Raw genomic sequence first — 20,790 nt, 5'->3', positions numbered from 1 at the left:
ATGTCATGATTTTTAAAATATTTTTAAGTTTGTTTCCAAGATTTAGTCTTTCTAATGAGTTAGAGCAGCCTTCTTTCAGCTGGTGAAAAGCAGTTTTGAGTAGTCATTGCTTGTTGGGGATGGAATGAAATCAAAAGGAACATTTTGAGGTGATCTGTAGCTCCCAAAACTAGATGAGTGAGTGTTTAAAACAAACTTTCACAGAATTCTTCTGGCAATGCATGCGGTAATGGGAGCAGGCATTTTAAACAGTTACTCATGCTCAGTGTCATTCTCTCTCATGGTATGAGGTTAATTCTAAGAGAGACTAATTCATTGTAATGGTAATTTGGGCTCTCTTCCAATAACACTTGAGATGTAACAAGCATCACTAGGGCACCAGAATGGTCTTTGTGAAAGAAGAAACAATGTCCAGTGTCTGTTGTCCTTTGATCAAAGTGAGAAAAAATGGGGATTTTATTTCATTTATAAGATGTCAGCAATCATTATCCCTTTATTATGCTTTGAATGACTATTTCAAGCCTTCTACTCTTTCTAGTACATGGACCAAAAGTAATTTAAATAAAAACGACTCAACAAATAACGTTCAGGAAAAATTAGGTAGACCTCACATGGAATGCTTTGGAATGTGTATTATACAATGACTTTGACAGTTTTATGCCTGTGCAAGCTTATTGTACATTCCATTGAGGAATTCCATATATAGGAGAAATACATACACACATGCTCTTACCATTAATTTTGCCACAATTAAGCATATAAAAGTTAATTTTAAAAAGCAATTATAAACTTGAGAGACATAGAAAATAAGAAAAGCAGATAGAGCAACTGTATTTTGAAAAAAGAAACAGCACATATGGGAAAGTAATAGCCTAAAACATCAGAATGTTGAACAGAAGGATTTAATTGTGAAGGGTTTTATTGGAATAAGGTTAGATTTTATGTGCTAATAGCTTGCAATTTTGTATGAAATACCAGAGTAAAATGACGGCATTTTTCTACCTACCAGATGAAATTAAAAGATGCTTACTCCTTGGAAGGAAAGTCATGACCAACCTAGACAGCATATTAAAAAGCAGAGACATTACTTAGTCAACAAAGGTCCGTCTAGTCAAGGCTATGGTTTTTCCAGTGGTCATGTATGGATGTGAGAGTTGGACTATAAAGAAAGGTGAGTGCCAAAGAATTGATGCTTTTGAACTGTGGTGTTGGAGAAGACTCTTGAGAGTCCTTTGGACTGCAAGGATATCCAACCAGTCCATCCTAAAGATCAGTCCTGGGTGTTCATTGGTAGGATTGATTTTGAAGCTGAAACTCCAATACTCTGGCCACCTGATGCAACGAGCTGACTTATTGGAAAAGACCCTGATGCTGGGAAAGATTGAGGGCAGGAGGAGAAGGGGATGACAGAGAATGAGATGGTTGGACGGCATCACCGACTCAATAGACATGGGTTTGGGTGGACTCCAGGAGTTGGTGATAAGGTTTGTGGGGTCACAAAGAGTCAGACACGACTGAGCAACTGAACTGAACTGAAGTGGTATTTCTTAAAATCTATAAATTCCTTAATTATTAAGGCTTTTCCATTTTTGTTACTGTGTATCTTTTATCATCTGCTAAGGATTTAGATTGCATGATCTGTCTTGCCATGTTTTCATTTAACGCAGAAGGTTTCCTTTAAAAAATGAACATCATAAGCTACTTGTTTGCATCACAGCCATTTGTCATAGGAGGAAAAATGTAGTTTGCAGAAGATGTTTCTTAGAATTATTCCATGGAGAGTCTCTTTTACCCTCTCAGCTCCCCACAACCTACCGTCTGTTGGGGTGGTCTCTAGTTCAGATGACAAAGCTTTCTTTTTTCAGGTGAACCAGATGCGTTGATGCAGCTTGTTGAAAGTGTTAGTCGCTCAGTCATGCCCGACTCTGCATCCCATGGACTACAGCCACCAGACTCCTCTGTCCATGTGGTTTTCTAGGCAAGGACACTGGAGTGGTTTGCTATTTCCATCCCAGGGGATCATCCTGATCTAGGGATTGAACCTGGGTCTCCAGCATTGCAGGTAGATTCTTTACCAACTGAGCTTGCAGGGGGTTAAATTTTATTCCAGTTAAGAAACTAAAAAAGGAACTTGTTTGCAGTTTTCTGTTTGAAACAATATGTTCTTTAGTTAAAAACTATACTTTTACTGGTATAAAACCATGTATACAAAGTTGCTTTGTGGTTCTTCCCTTTTTTCTGTCATCTAAGTGTAAATTTGAATTTTGGAGAAAGGTTTCTCAATTGTTGGGCAGAATACTGAAGCTGTCCATGATGTTTAACAGGCATTATCTATACTGATTAAATCTGACATGAAACCTACCTCATCCAAAGGAAAGTGATCCATTAGTTATTTTAAATGGATTTTTAATGAAACAAACTACAGTGAAATGAACAGAACCACAGAGTATGAATGTAAAACCTGACAACATGTAGGTTGAGAGTATAAGGATAAATGTGTGTGAGAGCATATATGTGTAAGCAAATACACACACATACACATATACATAAGATACACTTTTATGTTTTATTAAAAAGAGTGAATTTTATGCTTAGTATGTTTGGAAATTTAGTTAAGGGTAAAGATATTGTCTCCCTGAGCCTTCTAATGAATCTCATATTAAAAATCTGATAGCATGCCCTTGCCCTGTGTGTGTGGCCTTGGTGGCGTGTCCATGCTTCTAACTGATTTATCTCTTGATTTCCTGAACAGCACATTCCGAGAGATGGTCAGGAAAGTCACCTTACCCAAACAGGCAGTTTGCATACTATCATAGTCTTCCTGGCTTCCTTCTTTATCCTCCCATCCTCCAGGTTTTCAAAGTCATATTTTTGTAAATTAAGGCAAACATAAGAAATGTGTGCCCTCCCTGCCATATTCATGTGGGATTGCCTCTGCGAAGATGTTCTTGATTCTCTTTTAGAAAAGGCATTCCTTCCTTCATCCTACGCCAGCAGGCAGGCAGGACATTTGTACCTTCATGCCAGCACTTATAACACACTTGCATTATAAACAGCCTTAGTCATGAGAGTCAGGGTTTACTGGTTCTTTTGCTTCCATTGTATAGCCCAGTGATTAACACCTGGTTCATTTTCGATGTGTTTACGGTATTTAACCTAATTTAAATAATTACCCATAATAGATGATTGAGAAAAGTAGAGAAGATAACAAGAAAATAAGGTAGGATTATGTGATTCAGTGAGTGAGAATATTGTCTTCAGACCTTTTTACTTTTGCTTCATTTACATTGGTCCCATTGATATACAAAAAGACATTACTAGGAATTGGTACTATGATATTTCATACTGTCAGGAACAAGTAACTAAACCAAGCTCATGATTGGAAGCTGTTAATATTTTCATTAGAAGTTCATTCATTCATGTATATTATTATTGAGGACTCACTTTGTGCCAGGCAGTAAGGGATACCAAGCTCAACAAGATAGTGCTTCCGTCAAGGAGCTGATGGTGTCCTGGGGTGTGGGCAATGCTGCTTTGAAAAAAGGAATCTCAGGATACTCTCTAAGTACCCACGAGAGGAGATTCATGAAAAGTTTCCTTGAGGAGAAAATATCTGAACTGATATTGAAAATGAGGACTTCACCCAGGAAAAGGGAGAGAGAGAAAAGAAACATTCTAGTTACAACAAACTATATGCCAAGGCATGGAAGCAAAATAAAATAATATTTAGAAAAAGACAAATAATTTGGTATATCTGGAGCACAAGGTACTTGTAGGGAGAGGGAAGCCAAGTCCAGATCATAAGTATTCTTCCGTGCTGATTAAGGAGTTGTGACTTTATGTGCAGATGGCGGAAGCTATGAAAGAGTTTAAGAAGTGGTGTGGCAAAGCCAAATTTGTGTTTTAGATCAGTCTATCCCTTTTATCTTGCCTGGAGAATCCCAGGGATGGGGGAGCCTGGTGGGCTGCCATCTATGGAGTCGCACAGAGTCGTACACGACTGAAGCGACCGCAACAGCAGCAGCATCCCTTTTATTAAGCCTGGATGATGGATTGAAGGAAGCAAGCCTGTAGTCAGAAAATCAGTTATGGGGTCATTAACAAATTTAGAAGAAAAATGGCAAGAATCTGACCTAAGTCAGTACTAATGAGGATAAAGAGATATAGTAGGGAGAAAGGGAACTAGGGAGAGGAATGGACCTAAGCACCCCTCAGGAATCAGAAGCAAAGCAATCTGATGCTGAATGAATGTAGAAAATGAAGATAAGGAATAGTAAAAGATAACTTCCATGGCTTGGATGAATGGGAAAGTAGTGGTGATGTCATTCAGTGACATAAGAAATATAGGAAGATAGCCTGGTTGTGTTGGGAGGAAAACAGGGAATATATTTTGGACAGAATGGTGCCTGGGGATTAAGGGAATAAGATATTCCGCCTCTTTATCTCAAAACAGAGATTTGAATCAGGGCTTTTCTGTTGTGTTCCTGTATCATTGTTTCAAAAACTGCTATTAAGGATGTATATTATATATTTTATAGACATAAGTATATACATCCATATTTTGATTTTTTTGGAATAAGTAAAAATTAAAATATTGCAGACTGCTGTACTTTGTAAAGGATGTTTTAAATCAAGTAATTGGAGAGCTTCACATGATATTTAAAATAATCTAAACCAGCCCTTCCTTTCTAGATGAATCTCTGAAACCCACTTTGCTTAAGTGACTTGTCCAAGGTCACAGAGTAAATCAACAATAGTACCTTGAATTAAAACCCACATAACCCAACTCCTAGTTGAGTGTATTTTTCACGTTTCATCAACCTTTAAAAAACGTAAAGAGAAAAGTTAAGCAGCTGTTTATAAACATTTTTAAAGTTTCATGACTGATTTTTTCTGCACATGAAAAGGTAGGATGCAAAAGAGATGTTCCAGGCTAGTGAAGTGTGTTTTGGTACAGGAAACATCTCATTTGTTTATGTGAAGAGAGAATGATTTTCCTGGGTACTGACCCAATTATGTAAAATGGCAACTTTCAGCATCTATAAAATTGTGGTCTTAAAAGAGTCATAACTAAGAAAAATAATTTAAATATGTATTCTTATGGGATTTTTCTGGGGTACCCGTGAAACTTAGCTTCTCCATATGTCTCAACAGGGGTCTTGCCATTACTCTGTTGGAGGGATGTAACAAACGTCCCGTCAACATTATTAATTACAGTAGCTGAGAGCTGCTTCTTACAAAAAAAAAAAGAATATTTATAGGAAGAAATACAGTCAGAAGTAAACTCCAACAGAACATTCACCTAATCTGTTGACATGACCAATCTGTAAGCATCTGTTTCTGGGAAGAGTCAGCTCTTCGTACTGGTAATATCTGGCACCAGGCTTAGCGCATAGGATGCAGTCAACACATATTGCTAGGACTATCGTGAACTGGTGCAGGATTAATAAGCCTGAGCTAATAAAGGGTCTGTTCTCAGTGTTTTTCCATTTGAAGTATGATGCATAAGGAGAATAAAAGGCAGGGAGATGCTGAGACTCCTGGGCTAAGGAGCAGCTAGTGGGCATTAGTGCTGGAAAGCAAGAGTAGAATCCAAAAAGCAAAGTTAAACTCCCCCAAACTGATAAGCATGAATTAGTATTGTGATGGGTAGCCTCAAATTAGGAGCCATCAGAAGTAAAGCAAGTAGGAAGAAGCAAGAGGCTGGAAAAGAACTATGGGGTGAGCCAGCAGCACCAGCAGCCTTTGCAGTTGGCTCAGCCTGCTGATACAAGCCTGAGTTTCCCACACACCAAGTGGCCACAGCCCGGCATCTGACATCAATTAGTTGTTTCACCTTGCTCTCTATAACCTCTCTGAACCTCAGTCACCACATCTATAAAACGAGATTCTTGGAGCTCATAATATTTAATGTCTCTTCCAGCTCACTTATTCTAATGGTTTTCTTTCTTCTGTGAATACTATTTTTTCAGATACCGAAATAAGAAATGAGATTCATGTCATGCATATCACTACAGAAACTATTTCAAATGTCAGTTTGATGGATCTATTGTCTATAAAGACAATAATGCTTCTCCATTTTGTAAAAGAAGCAGTATACTGGAAATTCTAATAATAGAAATTCTTGAAAATAATATATTTGGTCTCAGCCATCTTTTTTTTTATAAAACCATAAACCAAGATTTGGTTGCATATTCAGTATTGCCACTGATTTATGAAATAGCAATATTAGATAAAAGCATCAACATTTAAGGCATTTTTTTACATTGCTTTACCTTTTTATTACTTTCCCATATTTACCCTTTTACTTTATTTCATGGTTGTTTTGCCATAACTGAGTAATACCATATGCACCAACATTCAATGAGAGTCCATTTAATCTACAACATATTTTAAGTGAACAATGCCTTTGTCAATTTTTATAGGGCTTAAAATGTTATTTTCCTAAGAATTACATGGGGAAATTCTATTCTTTGTGCTTTAAGATATGCTCTTGTTTAAGAGGTTCCTTGAAGTGATCTCTTGAAGTGAAATGATAGAGAATGCATTTTATATGCAAGACATGTCATTATCTCACACAGACTGTGGTTCTTATGAACATGAAATGGCAAGAGTTTTGAGGGCCCAGTAAAAAATTCTCTCCCCAAGCTCTCTTTTGTAGTAGAAAATTATAGCATTAATTCTCTGCTAGTCACTGGGCGAAAGACTTGGGCATGCAATTTATGAATGAACTACAAATGTCTGATAATCTTCACTTCTCAAAACTATTTTTTCTCTACTTAAGAATGCTACTTGTCAAACACTGGACTCTATATTTGCTTTGTCACCACCTATAACACTTCCCAGGATATTACAGGCATCAATCACTGTGAAAATGAATAAATAAAAGAATGAAAAATTACCTGTCCTTGAACAGTTGCACCTCTTTCGTTCTGTAGCCCTCATTTTTGTATTCCCTGCATGAATATTGTGTGTTACCAGAATTTGTCTGTGACATCCATGAGAGTGTGCTTGTGCTTGATGGGTGATCATTCTTTAGAAGGAGCACGTCCTGAGGGGGCCCATCTACCTTCTTTCAAAGCAACATCATGGCTCTACTGTGTGATCATAGACAATTTGCCTAACTTCCAGAGTCTGTTTCCTTATCAGTGAAACGAGAAAAATAATAGAGTGGCTGTATTGTTATGAGTAGTCAATGAGTTGTGTGTTTGCAAAGCCTCATACATACCTAGCTTTAGTAGAGGCTTAGTGTGTTGTCATTGTTATTACTTTTGTTACAGTAAACAGTAGTTTGTAAGAAACAAAATCAGTGGAAGAAAACATTATTATAAACTGTATACTAAGACAAAAAAGGTAGGTGCCGATGAGAGTAGTTTTAATGACCCATTGTATTAAAAGTAGTGGCAAAATAAACTTGCCAACTACCTGGCCTGAGATCTGTCACTTCATCTTAAATTACCTTGCCCTCTAATATAGTAAATCAGAATGAAGTAATCACTCTCTAATGTTGCATGTTTTTATCAAAGAAAAAAGTAAGTGAATTCTTAATGCTGCTGCTGCTGCTAAGTCGCGTCAGTCGTGTCCGACTCTGTGCGACCGCATAGATGGCAGCCCAACAGGCTCCTCTGTCCCTGGGATTCTCCAGGCAAGAATACTGTAGTGGGTTGCCATTTCCTTCTCCAATGCATGAAAGTGAAAAGTGAAAGTGAAGTCGCTCAGTTGTGTCTGACTCTTAGTGACCCCATGGACTGCAGCCCACCAGGCTCCTCCGTCCATGGGATTCTCCAGGCAAGAGTACTGGAGTGGGTTGCCACTGCCTTCTCCGAAATTCTCAATGAGCTGGCTAAAAATGAAATCAGTCAATCAATCAGTCAACCAGCCAACCAGTCCACAGCAGAACTGTTCCCGCAATTCTGATGTTAGTGAAACAGCAGAAGGTAGATTTGAGTCCTTTCTTTCATTTCTAACAAGACACCTAAGCCCTCTGAGCCTCAGATTTTTAAATCATAAAATGGAATCGATACTTTCCTTTTAAGGTTGGTGTAAGAATCAGGTCAGACAGTGTATGAGAGTTCTTTGTAAACACAAAATCACTTTACAAATGTAACATTAATTCCTTGCTTAAAATCATCACTGATTGTTTATTGTGTCATTTTGAATCACATCCTATATCCTCTTATTAGCTTTTTGGCCCATACTTTATAAAAGCTCTGGAGTCAGACACTGAGAGTGGCGTTGTAGTCAAATAGTTTTATGAGTCAGATTGGGAGTCTCCTGCTTTATAACCCACTAGCTCTTGTGGCCACCAAATTCTATGCTTAAGATTCACATCTTAGATGTTTATAAAACATGGGACCTTGAAGTAGCCATCATATTCTGTAAATATATTTTGAAACCAGTGTAGAATATATGAAGACAATCAAATTTGTTGCATATATTTTCAGAACCTGGCTAATGTAGCACTTGAAGATGGATTTCACAAATATACATCTACAGGGGAATGTTTAGAGATAAGATGAAAGTTTTCCTCCTTATTAATCGCAGACTGTATGTTTGACTCCTGCCTCTCTCCTCAGCCTTTAAATCAACTACATCTGGTTTTTGCTACTTAAGTGTGCCATTACCTTTTACATTAAAAAGCAGTTAGAGAGAGCAGCCCCATTTGATTAAAAAATAATTAGCTAGCATTAGATTCATGTTACTCATCATGGCAGCCCAAAGAAGAATTTTAGGATAGGTTGGAGACCTGCTTTATTTCTACAACAGGATCAGGAATAGAATTGGGAGACTCTTTGTGATGAATACTGGCATAAGGCAGATACTTGATTTGCTGCTGTTGATAGTTACAGGTAAAGGCACAGTAATGCAGAATAGATGAATGGATAGTATCTAACATTGATAAACCACAAAGCTTCTAAACCTTGATGTAGTCACTCTGTGTCAGAGGGAGTCCTCCTGTATGGAGACTGGGGCACATGATTATTACTACACCCAGAATAAGTCAGACTCTGGGAACTGACTCCCACTATCCAGCCACATAAGAAGTTGATGTAATTGTATCAGCAGACCTATATCCTATATCGTCTTATTAGCTTTTCGGCCCAGACTTTATAAAAGCTCTGGAGTCAGACTCTGAGAGTGGCATTGTAGTCAAATAATTTTATGAGAGCTCACTGGTTAGTGGATTTTCACTCAGGAAAGAAATCTACATAGGGAAAACAAGTTGTTAGTTGAAATTTCTTGGTAAGCGTGGAATCTGGCATCAGATAATTTTGATGGTCTACATCACTTTTACTTAAGGAAATTGCATTTTGTGAACAAGGTAAGAGGCTATTTGTTCTTCAGTCCCTAGGTCGAGTCCATCTCTTTGCAACCCCATGGACCACAGGCTGCCTGGCCCCTCTGTCTATGAGATTTGCCAGGCAATAATACTGGAGTGCACTGCCATTTCCTCCTCCAGGGGATCTTCCTGACTCAGGGATGGAACCCACATCTCCTGTGTCTCCTGCCTTGCGGGAGGATTCTTGGAGCCACCTGGGAAACTCATAGAGTAATTAAGTAGCACTTAAGTTGACTAGATTAAAGGTTAAAAACATGGGTTTTAGCACTGGGGGTTGAACTCTTGTTTGTTCTTGAGCAAGCTGTGGGTTTTTTTAAGCCTTAGTAGTCTCACCTATAAAATGGCTATAACAATACCTACCACATATAATTGTTATAAAGTTTCAGTGCTATCATAAAAGGAAAAGCACTTAGCTCAGTGCCTGCAGCATAGTAGACAGTGGCTAAATGTCAGCTATAAATGCCAGATATCATCTCCATGATGAAGATTTATCTGCTGTTTTTGAGAATATACACATTTATATACTGCCCCAGATTTCTGGATAAGCATGAAGCATACTGTTAGTATGTGCTTGAGCCTTCCTTTGCTAAGCATTTATTTTTAGAAACTTAAATCAATGTGATTGAAGCAAAAGAAAAAAAAAGTGGGCTGCTCAAGGAAAATCACACAGTTTACAACTGCATGTCCAAGGATGAATCTGGCTAAAAACATGACAAGATTGAGGTACTCTAAAAGTACCCTTCTGTCTGTATTACCTGGTTATCTGTTTACCTACCTACCTATCTTTCTGACTTAGCCTCATTCTTAGGCTGGCACTGGTTTTGTGATGGCAAAGTGGGACATCAAGTGTCAAGCATATATGTTACCAACTTACCACGGAGGAAAAAGAAGTTCTTTTGTAAATGTTGGACAGAATTGCATAACTGAGATTTAATGGCTTTACTTATGGTATCTTTTCATTCTTGAACAATTCATTCTCTCCAAGCAAGAGCAGAACATTGTGGTTTGTCAGGCTCAAACAGGTACCTACCCCTGAAGCTAGGGTAGGACAACTCTACTCAAAGCATTTGTTCTGAAGGAGGAAAAGACACTGTTCCAAAAGAAAGTTAAGGGATGTTATTAGAAAAAAAAGGAACATATGAGCAGAATCCAAAACAACAGATATCTGATACTCCAATCTACCCTCTGTTCTCCTATGCTTCAATTGTTGTTTAACTATGTTAGTTCAATTGGAATAAAGCCAAGATTGAATTTAGCCTAGAGACATAAGTTTTGTTAAGATAATTTCTAAATATGTATCCTAATCTATTTTGTAATTGTTTTACATAAAAAAAGAATTGTTTCCCCCTACTTCTAATTTGGGAATAAAGGATGAAGGGGAATTACCTTATATTGACCACGAACAAGGTCATAACTTATTACTAATAACATGAGTTTAATTCTGACCTTTCATTTTCTTTAGCTTGGGGCAGGCTCACATTTGAGAAATAGAAATAAGAGATGTTGTTAGAAAGTGAACTGCCAAAGTTTACAGAGAAGAATTTAGTTTTAGGCTATATTTATTACATGACAGTAGTGTTACTATAGATTATAAAATAGGGGATGTATTTTGGTTCACCAAATCAGTAAAAATCACGTAGCTGTTAATGATTTGGAACCCAGCTTGTGAAGCACGACTTGGCAGAACTATCCAGTGGTTAACAGTGTTGGTATGAGAGTTAAGGACTTCAGTACTCAGTTCCAAGTCTGACTGTTTTTGTGGTGTGTGGCCTTGGACCTGACTTCTCTCGGATGCAGTTTTCCTCATATTTGTAATTGGGTAATAAAATGTAGTCACCACACAGTGCTGGGGGAGAATTAAGTGCACGGAGAGGGAAGTGCAGGCTTCTTTCTGTATTTTTCAAGCAGTGCACATGCTCAGCCTTATTCTCCCAGGTGCCTAATGGGCTCCCTTATATTAAGTCACTTTGTAATTCTTCTTGGCCTCTTATGGTACTATTTATTTTACAACTGTAGTATTTTCTAAGATGGCACCATACAGGACTAAATGTTGCCCAAGGCAAGAAAGGCAAATGCTGCTTTATGGACAATACTTTCAGTGAGGGTTTTTTTCGTGTGTGTGTGTGTGTGTGTGTGTGTGAAGGAGCACTGAGAAGCTCTGAGGCTCAGACGCTCATATACTCTTGCCTATTCCTTTAAAAGGCTTGTGTTTTGGATAACTGTCCCCCTCCCACTGCTTGTCCCATTTCTCTAACCCAGCATAATCTTTTATTTTTCATTACAGAGGAGGTGGAATTATTCTCAAAGTTGAGTGGTCATTATGATAATAATGAAAAGACCAGAGAACCAAGATTTAGATTTAAATTATTGTGATAACTCTGTTGAGTTTTTGCTGGAAGACCTCAGGCTCATCATTGACCTTCTCTAATTCTGTTTCCTCACCTGTAAAATGAAAAGAGCAGTGAGTTCATCCGTGCGTGACTCTCACACCTTTGCTGTAAGGGTTAAATGAGAAAGCACTAGCCAAGTGTGAATTTCCGTGCTGATTGTGTCAATTAGATATGTGCATCAGTATATTAGGAGTTTGTTAGCAACTGTGTTCCTGTGTGCTCTGTCCCATTTCCCCAGCTCCCAGAGTTGCAGAGGATTCCTGCCAGATGGCTGATTTGCCAGCTGTGTCTTGTTTGGTCATTGTAAATATTACATGCTCCAACCGAAAGGCTTTGCTTATAATGTAGTATGCCTTGCCCTTCATTTCTTGCAGATTGAGAATTACATTGTGGAAAATATGAAGTCGGAGATGGCTCAGATACAGCAGAATGCAGTTCAGAACCACACGGCCACCATGCTCGAGATAGGGACCAGCCTCCTCTCTCAGACCGCAGAGCAGACCAGAAAGCTGACAGATGTTGAGACCCAGGTACGTCGCAGACCCAGAGTTGACAAACTCTTAACTGGAAAGATTTCTTTTTTTTTCCTTTAGCTTACTTCATAAACACAGAGCACATTTCAGCACTGAGATTGGGGAAACATATACATTTTTGTTTATTGGTAATAGCAACAGTGACTGCCTGACATGCTAGGCATGCTTCTCTTGATTTCATGAGAGTTGATATATTTAGCTTTGTATGTTTGCGAAAACAGGACTGGCAAAACACTTAATCAGCATTTAAATTTCAAATAAACACTGCAACTACTAACTGTGATACGACCTATGTCAAACAGAATAAGCGTTTGTGTCAAATCAGTGCCTTTGATGTACATTTTGACCTATACTGTTTTATCTCTGGTAGTACTCTACCATAATGGCACCTGCAAAGGTTTTGTGCAGTCAGTGGATAGGAAGGGAAACCCCAAGTGAACTCATCTGGAATGTGTAGATTTTTTTTTTTGTCAGCATGATTTTATAATGAAAAGTAAATTAAAACTCTCTGTTCATATGTATGTTCACATATGCGTGTGTGCTCAGTTGTTCAGTAGTGTCTGACTCTTTGCAACCCCATGGACTGTAGCCTGCCAGGCTCCTCTGCCCATGGAATATTCTGGGCAGGTTGCCATATCTTCCTCCAGGAGATATTCCTGACCCAGGGATCGAACATGTCTCTTGAATCTCCTGCATTGGCAGGTGGATTCTTTTACCACTGTGCCACCTGGGAAGCCCCATATGTACACATATGTATATGTATCATATATCATATATTACCCTAGAAGAGAGTGAAAAGGTTGGCTTGAAGCTCAACATTCAGAAAACAAAGATCATGGCATCTGGTCCCATCACTTCATGGGAAATAGATGGGGAAACTGTGGAAGCAGTGTCAGACTTTATTTTTGGGGGCTCCAAAATCACTGTGGATGCTGACTGCAGCCATGAAATTAAAAGACGCTTACTCCTTGGAGGGAAAGTTATGACCAACCTAGATAGCATATTAAAAAGCAGACGTTACTTTGCCAACCAAGGTCCCTCTAGTCAAGGCTATGGTTCTTCCTGTGGTCATGTATGGATGTGAGAGTTGGACTGTGAAGAAAGCTGATCGCCTAAGAATTGATGCTTTTGAACTGTGGTGTTGGAGAAGACTCTTGAGAGTCCCTTGGACTGCAAGGAGATCCAACCAGTCCATTCTAAAGGAGATCAATCCTGGGTGTTCATTGGAAGGACTGATGCTAAAGCTGAAACTCCAATACTTTGGCCACCTCATGTGACGAGTTGACTCACTGGAAAAGACTCTGATGCTGGGAGGGATTGGAGGCAGGAGGAGACGGGGACAACAGAGAATGAGATGGCTGGATGGCATCACCGACTCGATGGACATGAGTTTGAGTGAACTCCCGGAATTGGTGATGGACAGGAAGGCCTGGCGTGCTGTGATTCATGGGGTCGCAAAGAGTCAGACATGACTGAGCGACTGAACTGAACTGAACTGATGGACAATGACATACTTTTGTTCAAATCAGTAAAATGTCTTTTAACTATCACTGTCACAAGTCTACCAGTACAGTTTAATGAAAATATTATTTTTGATGACTGGAAGATAATCTCTTCAGTTCAGTTCAGTTCAGTCGCTCAATCGTGTCTGACTCTCCACGACCCCGTGAATCACAGCATGCCAGGCCTCCCTGTCCATCACCAACTCCCGGAGTTCACTCAAACTCATGTCCACAGAGTCGGTGATGCCTTGGTCCCCTTTTAAACATGTAAATGGTTATTCCAGTTACCATCTTGAAATCCAGAGGATAATTCTGTCTCAATGAAGTTGATTTCTGGAATTTAAGGTGAACTATATTGTGAAAAGATAAACCGAGGCACATTAAACTTTTCAAGAGTTTACTTAAGCAAACATTGATTTAAATTGTGCAGCCCAAAAGTAGCTCTGCTACAGGAGCAAAGGGAAAGTTTTTAATATGGAAGATTTAGAAGCAAAGCAAGGAAATTATTTGATTGGCCATAGCTTTAGCATTTGCCTTATTTAGGAAAACCTGGTTGGCTGTTTGTGATTGTTTGTTCTTAAGTTTCATTTTCATGGATTTAAGCCCATTGACTCTGGCTTAGATTTAGGTTTGCTTATGTAGGTTACCAAGGCATTAGAGTCATCTCAGTCTGATGGCCTCTAATGTTTAACTTTTAACAATATAAATTCAAAAATAATATGCAATCTTTGTTATTATTCAGTTGCTAAGTGGTGTTCAACTCTTTGCAACCCAATGGACTGCAGCATGACAGGCTTCCCTGTCCTGCAACATACAACCTTGTTTCTGTTTTATGTCATTTGTGTTAATGGCATCACAGGTCAAATGTTGATATTTAAAGACAAATAGCAATAATAATTTATATGGACAGGGCATTTTATATTATGCAAACCACTTTCTCATGACAAATGATATTCCTGAAGACTATTTAGAACAGAAACCTTGAGTAGTTTTCTCACATTGATACAGCTTGTGGTTGTTCAGTAGCTAAGTTGTGTACATTTCTGACCCCAAGAACTGCAGCAAACCTGGCTTTCCTGTCCTTCACTATCTCCTGGAGTTTGCTTAAACTCAAGTCCATTGTATCAATTATGCCACCCAACCATCTCATCCTCCTTCTCTGACCTCCTTGATTAGTAATAATATCTGCATTGGCAGGTGTGTTCTTTACCACTAGCGCCACCTGAGAAGCGCCATACATATTCTACTTAAACATAATTGAAAGTAAAAGTTGCTCAGTCGTGTCTGACTCTTTGCAACCCCATGGACTATATAGTTCATGGAATTCTGTAGAATTAGAAATACTGGAGAATACTGGAGTGGGTAGCCTTTCCCTTCTCCAGGGGATCTTCCCAACCCAGGGATTGAACACAGGTCTCCCACATTGCAGGTGGATTATTTAACAGTTGAGCCACAAGGGAAGCCCAAGAATACTGGAATGGGTAGCCTATCCCTTCTCCAGCAGATCTTCTCAACCCAGGGCTTGACCCGGGTCTCCTGCATTGCAGATGGATTCTTTACCAACTGAGCTATCAGAGAATTCCTAAAACCTAATTATTTAAGTTCTAATGCAAGGCCAGGTTTACAAAGTGAGTCCTAAATTATTCCTTAATCTCAATACACTCTATTCTTTTGTCATAAGCATTTAGAAACCTTTAGTGCTATCCAGGTATGCTCCCAGGTTTTTCTTCCCTTATTCAGTCTACTTTGTTTCACTTTGGTAAGTCTTGCTATTCCTAAACTCATTTCAGGTCTTCCGTTATTTTAGGAACTCATGCCAATAGTTTTGCAGTGTATTTTAATGCCCTAGCTTTCACATGATGTTGTTACAAAGATAAGTAACTGACTTCTTTTTAGTCTTCTGCTGACCTTCTAGACTTGAACTTAATAAAAGTAGGTAGAACCTTTGATTTATTGCAGTGGCGTTTAAAAGTATTCTTGTGATCAATAAGCATCATAATCAGAAAAGAGAGAGAATGAGTACAATTAAATAACCCTACTGGTCATGGTGGTGAGACCAGGAACCAATGCCAGGCCTGTCCCTTCCTCTTTAGTTTAGCTTTCAGTGTTTTCCTTACTCTGTTACCAGTTCATACCAATATCTCCTCTCTTTCTAGTTCCTCTTCCAAGCGTGCAGTGTGAAGGGATTAATTTCAGATATTATTCATGCCTATTCCTATAGTGTGCATCTATTTCTGACTTCTTCCTCAGGCCAATTTTGAGTCAATGTACACTAGTAGACAAAAAATATATATTAAAATTTTCCTCTAATAATCTGTGCTTGTCTCTTTTTAAAGCAATTTTACATGTATTCAATTCAGTTCAGTTCAGTCACTCAGTCATGTCTGACTCCTTGAGAACTCATGGACTGCAGCACGCCAGGGCTCGTTGTCTACCACCAACTCACAGAGTTTACTCATGTCCACTGAGTCGGTGATGCCATTCAACCATCTCATCCTCTGTTGTCCCCTTCTCCTCCTGCCTTCAATCTTTCCCAGAAATAGGGTCTTTTCCAATGAGTAAGTTCTTCACATCAGGTGGCCAAAGTATTGGAGTTTCAGCTTCAGCATCAGTCCTTCCAATGTATATTCAGGACTGATCTCCTTTAGGATGGACTGGTTGGATCTCATTGCCGTCAAAGGGACTCTCAAGAGTCTTCTCCAACACCACAGTTCAAAAGCATCAGTTCTTCAGTGCTCAGCGTCCTTTTAGTCCAACTCTCACAGCCATACATGACTCCTGGAAAAACCATAACTTTGACTAGACAAGCCTTTGTTGGCAAAGTAATGTCTCTACTTTTTAATATGCTGTCTCGGTTGGTCATAACTTTTCTTCCAAGGAGCAGAGCAAATGTCTTTTAATTTCATGGCTTCAGTCACCATCTGCAGTGATTTTGGAGCCCTAAAAAATAAAGTCTCTTACTGTTTCCACATCTGTATGCCGAAGTGATGGGACCAGATGCCATGATCTTAGGTTTATGACTGTTGACTTTTAAGCCAACTTTTTCACTCTCCTCTTTCACTTTCATCAAGAGGCTCTTTAGTTCTTCTTCACTTTCTGCCATAAGGGTGGTGTCATCTGCGTACCTGAGGTTATTGATATTTCTCCAACAATCTTGATTCCAGCTTGTGCTTCATCCAGCCCAGTGTTTCTCATGATGTATTCTGCACACAAGTTAAATAAGCAGGTTGACAGTATACAGCCTTAACATACTCCTTTACCTATTTGGAACCAGTCTGTTGTTCCATGTCTAGTTCTAACTGTTGCTTCCTGATCTGCATATAGATTTCTCAAGAAACATGTCTTCCCATCTCTCTAAGAATTTTCCAGAGTTTGTTGTGGTCCACACAGTCAAAGGCTTTGGCATAGTCAGTAAAGCAAAAGTAGATGTTTTTTGCAACTTGCTTGCTTTATCGATAATCCAACAGATGTTGACAGTTTAACTCTGGTTCCTCTGCCTTTTCTAAATCCAGCTTGAACATTTGGAAGTTCTCAGTTCACATACTGTTGAAGCCTGGCTTGGAGGATTTTGAGCATTACTTTGCTATTGTGTGAGATGAGTGCAATTTTGCAGTAGTTTTAACATTCTTTGGCATTGTCTTTCTTCGGGATTGGAATGAAAACTGACCTTTTCCAGTCCTGCGGCCACTGCTGAGTTTTCCAAATTTGCTGGCATTTTGAGTGCAGCACTTTCACAGCATCATCTTTTAGGATTTGAAATAGCTCAACTGGAATTCCATCACCTCCACTAGTTTTGTTCATAGTGATGCTTCCTAAGGCCCACTTGACTTCACATTCCAGGATGTATGGCTCTAGGTGAGTGATCACACCATTGTGATTTTCTGGGTCATGAAGATCTTTTTCCCATAGTTTTTCTGTGTATTCTTGCCACCTCTTCTTAATATCTTCTGCATCTGCTAGGCCCATATCATTTCTGTCCTTTATTGTGCCCATCTTTGCATGACATACTCTCTTGGTATCTCTCATTTTCTTGAAGAGATCTCTAGTCTTTCCCATTCTATTGTTTTCCATTATTTCTTTGCACTGATCACTGAGGAAGACTTTCTTATCTCTCCTTGCTATTCTTTGGAACTCTGCTTTCAAATGAGTGTATCTTTCCTTTTCTCCTTTGCCTTTTGCTTCTTTTCTTTTCTCAGCTATTTGTAAGACGTCTTCAGACAGCCATTTTGCCTTTTTGCATTTCTTTTTCTTGGGGATGGTCTTGATCACTGCCTCATGTACAATGTCACAAACCTCCATCCATAGTTCTTCAAGCACTGTGTCTATCAGATCTAATCCCTTGAATCTATTTGTCACTTCCACTGTATAATTGTAAGGGATTTGATTTAGGTCATACCTGAGTGATCTAGTGGTTTTCCCTACCTTCTTCAATTTAAGTCTGAATTTGGCAATAGGGAGTTCATGGTCTGTGCCACAGTCCGCTCCCAGTCTTGTTTTTGCTGTGTAGAACTTCTCCATCTTTGGCTGAAAATAATATAATCAATCTGTATTAGTTTTTAATAATTTTTTTTTTATTTAGTGGGGTAGATATTATTACCATCCCTTGTTAAAGATGTGGAAGCTGCAACTCAGAGAGGTAAAGCATTTGGTCCCAGGTGGAAAAACTTGTGAATATTAGAGGGAAGATTTGAACCCAGACAGTCTGGCATCAGAGTCTACATGCTTTACCAGCTTTCTGTCTATACTCTCTCTCTCTCGTGATTCCTTTCTCTCTCAGAGGCTACAGATGCAGCTGGGGTTCTAGCAAAGGATAAAATGAATTTCAGATAAAGAAGATTAATGTGGACCTAATCATGTATGGAAGTGAGAGTTGGACTGTGAAGAAAGCTGATTGCCGAAGAATTGATGCTTTTGAACTGTGGTGTTGGAGAAGACTCTTGAGAGTCCCTTGGACTGCAAGGAGATCCAACCAGTCCATTCTAAAGGAGATCAATCCTGGGTGTTCATTGGAGGGACTGATGCTGGGGCCGAAACTGCAATACTTTGGCCACCTCATGAGATGAGTTGACTCACTGGAAAAGACTCTGATGCTGGGAAGGGTTGGGGGCGGGAGGAGAAGGGGACGACAGAGAATGAGATGGCTGGATGGAATCACCAACTCTGTGGACATGGGTTTGAGTGAACTCCGGGATTTGGTGATGGACAGGGAGGCCTGGCGTGCTGTGATTCATGGGGTCGTAAAGAGTCGGACACGACTGAGCGACTGAACTGAACTGAACTGAACAGTGGCAACAGAACATTTTCTATAAATGATGAAGCTGCTGCTTTTGCTACTGTTGCTGAAGGAACCACCAGCTATTGGCGGTTTTTACCATGTGCCTGCACATCATCTCATGTAACCCACTGCTGTCCTTGTCACTTTCTGGCTGTGTAACTATTAATATAAAGAAGTTCTATAGAAACAGTGTAATTCTCCTCCAGCTTCCACTCATTTATATAGAGCCATAGTTTTAGCAATGTAATTTAATAAAAATGTTAAAGATATATTTTGAATACCTCCTTGATGCAAAATATTTTAATAAGTACCAAATAGAATACAGCAATAAGTAAAGCAGTCTTTATACTCAGTGATCTTGAGTTAATGTGACAAAAATTTGCTGAATTTTCTTTCTTGACTTTCCATTAATTAGCTATGGAGCCTCCCTCAAAGATGCATAAAAATTCATCTTTCCAATCTCCTACTAGTGGAAAGGTGATCAATGGCCCCAGCTGCTGGGCTCTGAAATCCATCACTGTGTTAGTACAGTTCAGTTCGGTTCAGTCGCTCAGTCGTGTCCGACTCTCCGCAACCCCATGAATCACAGCACGCCAGGCCTCCCTGTCCATCACCACCTCCCGGAGCTCACTCAGACTCAAGTCCACAGAGTCAGTGATGCCATCCTCGGTCGTCCCCTTCTCCTCCCGCCCCCAACCCTTCCCAGCATCAGAGTCTTTTCCAGTGAGTCAACTCATCGCATGAGGTGGCCAAAGTATTGCAGTCTCAGCTTTAGCATCAGTCCTTCCAATGAACACCCAGCATCGATCTCCCTTAGAATACGGAGACCACAATTCTCAGTGGCCCCTTTCAGCCAAGGACGTTTTGTGGCAATGATATTTAGACCCACTCCTGGTAGCTGTAAGATGCCACTGACACATGACTTGGCTAAGGGCTCTCCATCATCAGCCTTGCCAAACTTTAGCACAACTCTGTGCATACTAAGACATCCAGTTAGTCTTACTCCTTTCCCTCTCTTCTTCATTGTGGTTAGATCTACATCCCAGTCAGAAGGTGACCCTAGTCAACTCTGGCTTTTCCCCAATTTTCTCTCACAGGCATTTCCCCTAATTAATTTCCTGCAGTCTGCTATCTGCTTCTTAGAGATCACAAATGATTACACCTGTTGTTTGGACTTGACTCATACAATTGTAAACTTAAAGTAGTTCAGAAGCAATTTAAACAATGAGCTTGTATGTCTAAGCAAAAATAGGTTTGAAAGAACAGAAAGGTCAGCTCTCAAAGTTGAACCACTATCTCTTTCACTTGATGAGAGGATAGCTGAGTAAATATTTAACTTTTTGACTGAATTGAAATGGCAGTAAAATAAATTTGCTAATGAGTCATCCAAGGAAAATAACCTGATAACTAATTTTCTCACAAGGTCTGGAAAAAGGTTTGATAACCCATTAGAAGAGGGCTCAGTCAAATTTGAAATGCCATTTTTCAACAGCATTTTATTTTTATAAACTAAAGTTTTATATGTTACATATGGGTGGTTTCTCAATGTTGTTGTACAGTCGTTCAGTCGTGTCTGATTCTGTGACCCCATGGACTGCAGCACACCAGGCTTCCCTTTTCCTCACCATCTCCCAGAACTTGGTCAAACTCATGACCATTGAGTCAATGATGCTGTCCAACCGTCTCATCCTCCATCGTCCCCTTCTCCTCCTGCCTTCAATCTTTCCCAGCATCAGTGTCTTTTCTAATG

The 20,790-nt window shown here is 39.4% G+C and overlaps 1 protein-coding gene across 3 annotated transcripts in view; it reads left to right on the top strand.

The window, feature by feature from the left end:
• The window catches only part of ANGPT1 (angiopoietin 1), a 310,595-nt gene that overhangs the window by 173,622 nt on the left and 116,183 nt on the right, over positions 1-20,790 (top strand). For 2 of the 3 annotated variants that reach the window (XM_055431653.2, XM_055431654.2), the window contains exon 2: positions 12,105-12,260. In XM_055431653.2, coding sequence (XP_055287628.2) covers positions 12,105-12,260 — 156 coding nt within the window. Of the gene's footprint in view, positions 1-12,104; positions 12,261-20,790 lie in introns of those variants that run through there. The other variant, XM_088844759.1, reaches the window with a different exon arrangement.

The sequence above is a fragment of the Moschus berezovskii genome, chromosome 16 (genome assembly GCF_049115385.1).
Source record: "Moschus berezovskii isolate FMDL1 chromosome 16, NW_MosBer_1.0, whole genome shotgun sequence".
NCBI classification, from domain to species: domain Eukaryota; kingdom Metazoa; phylum Chordata; class Mammalia; order Artiodactyla; family Moschidae; genus Moschus; species Moschus berezovskii.
The sequence above is the reverse complement of the archived record's forward strand: the minus strand, read 5'-3'. Positions and strand labels throughout refer to the sequence as shown.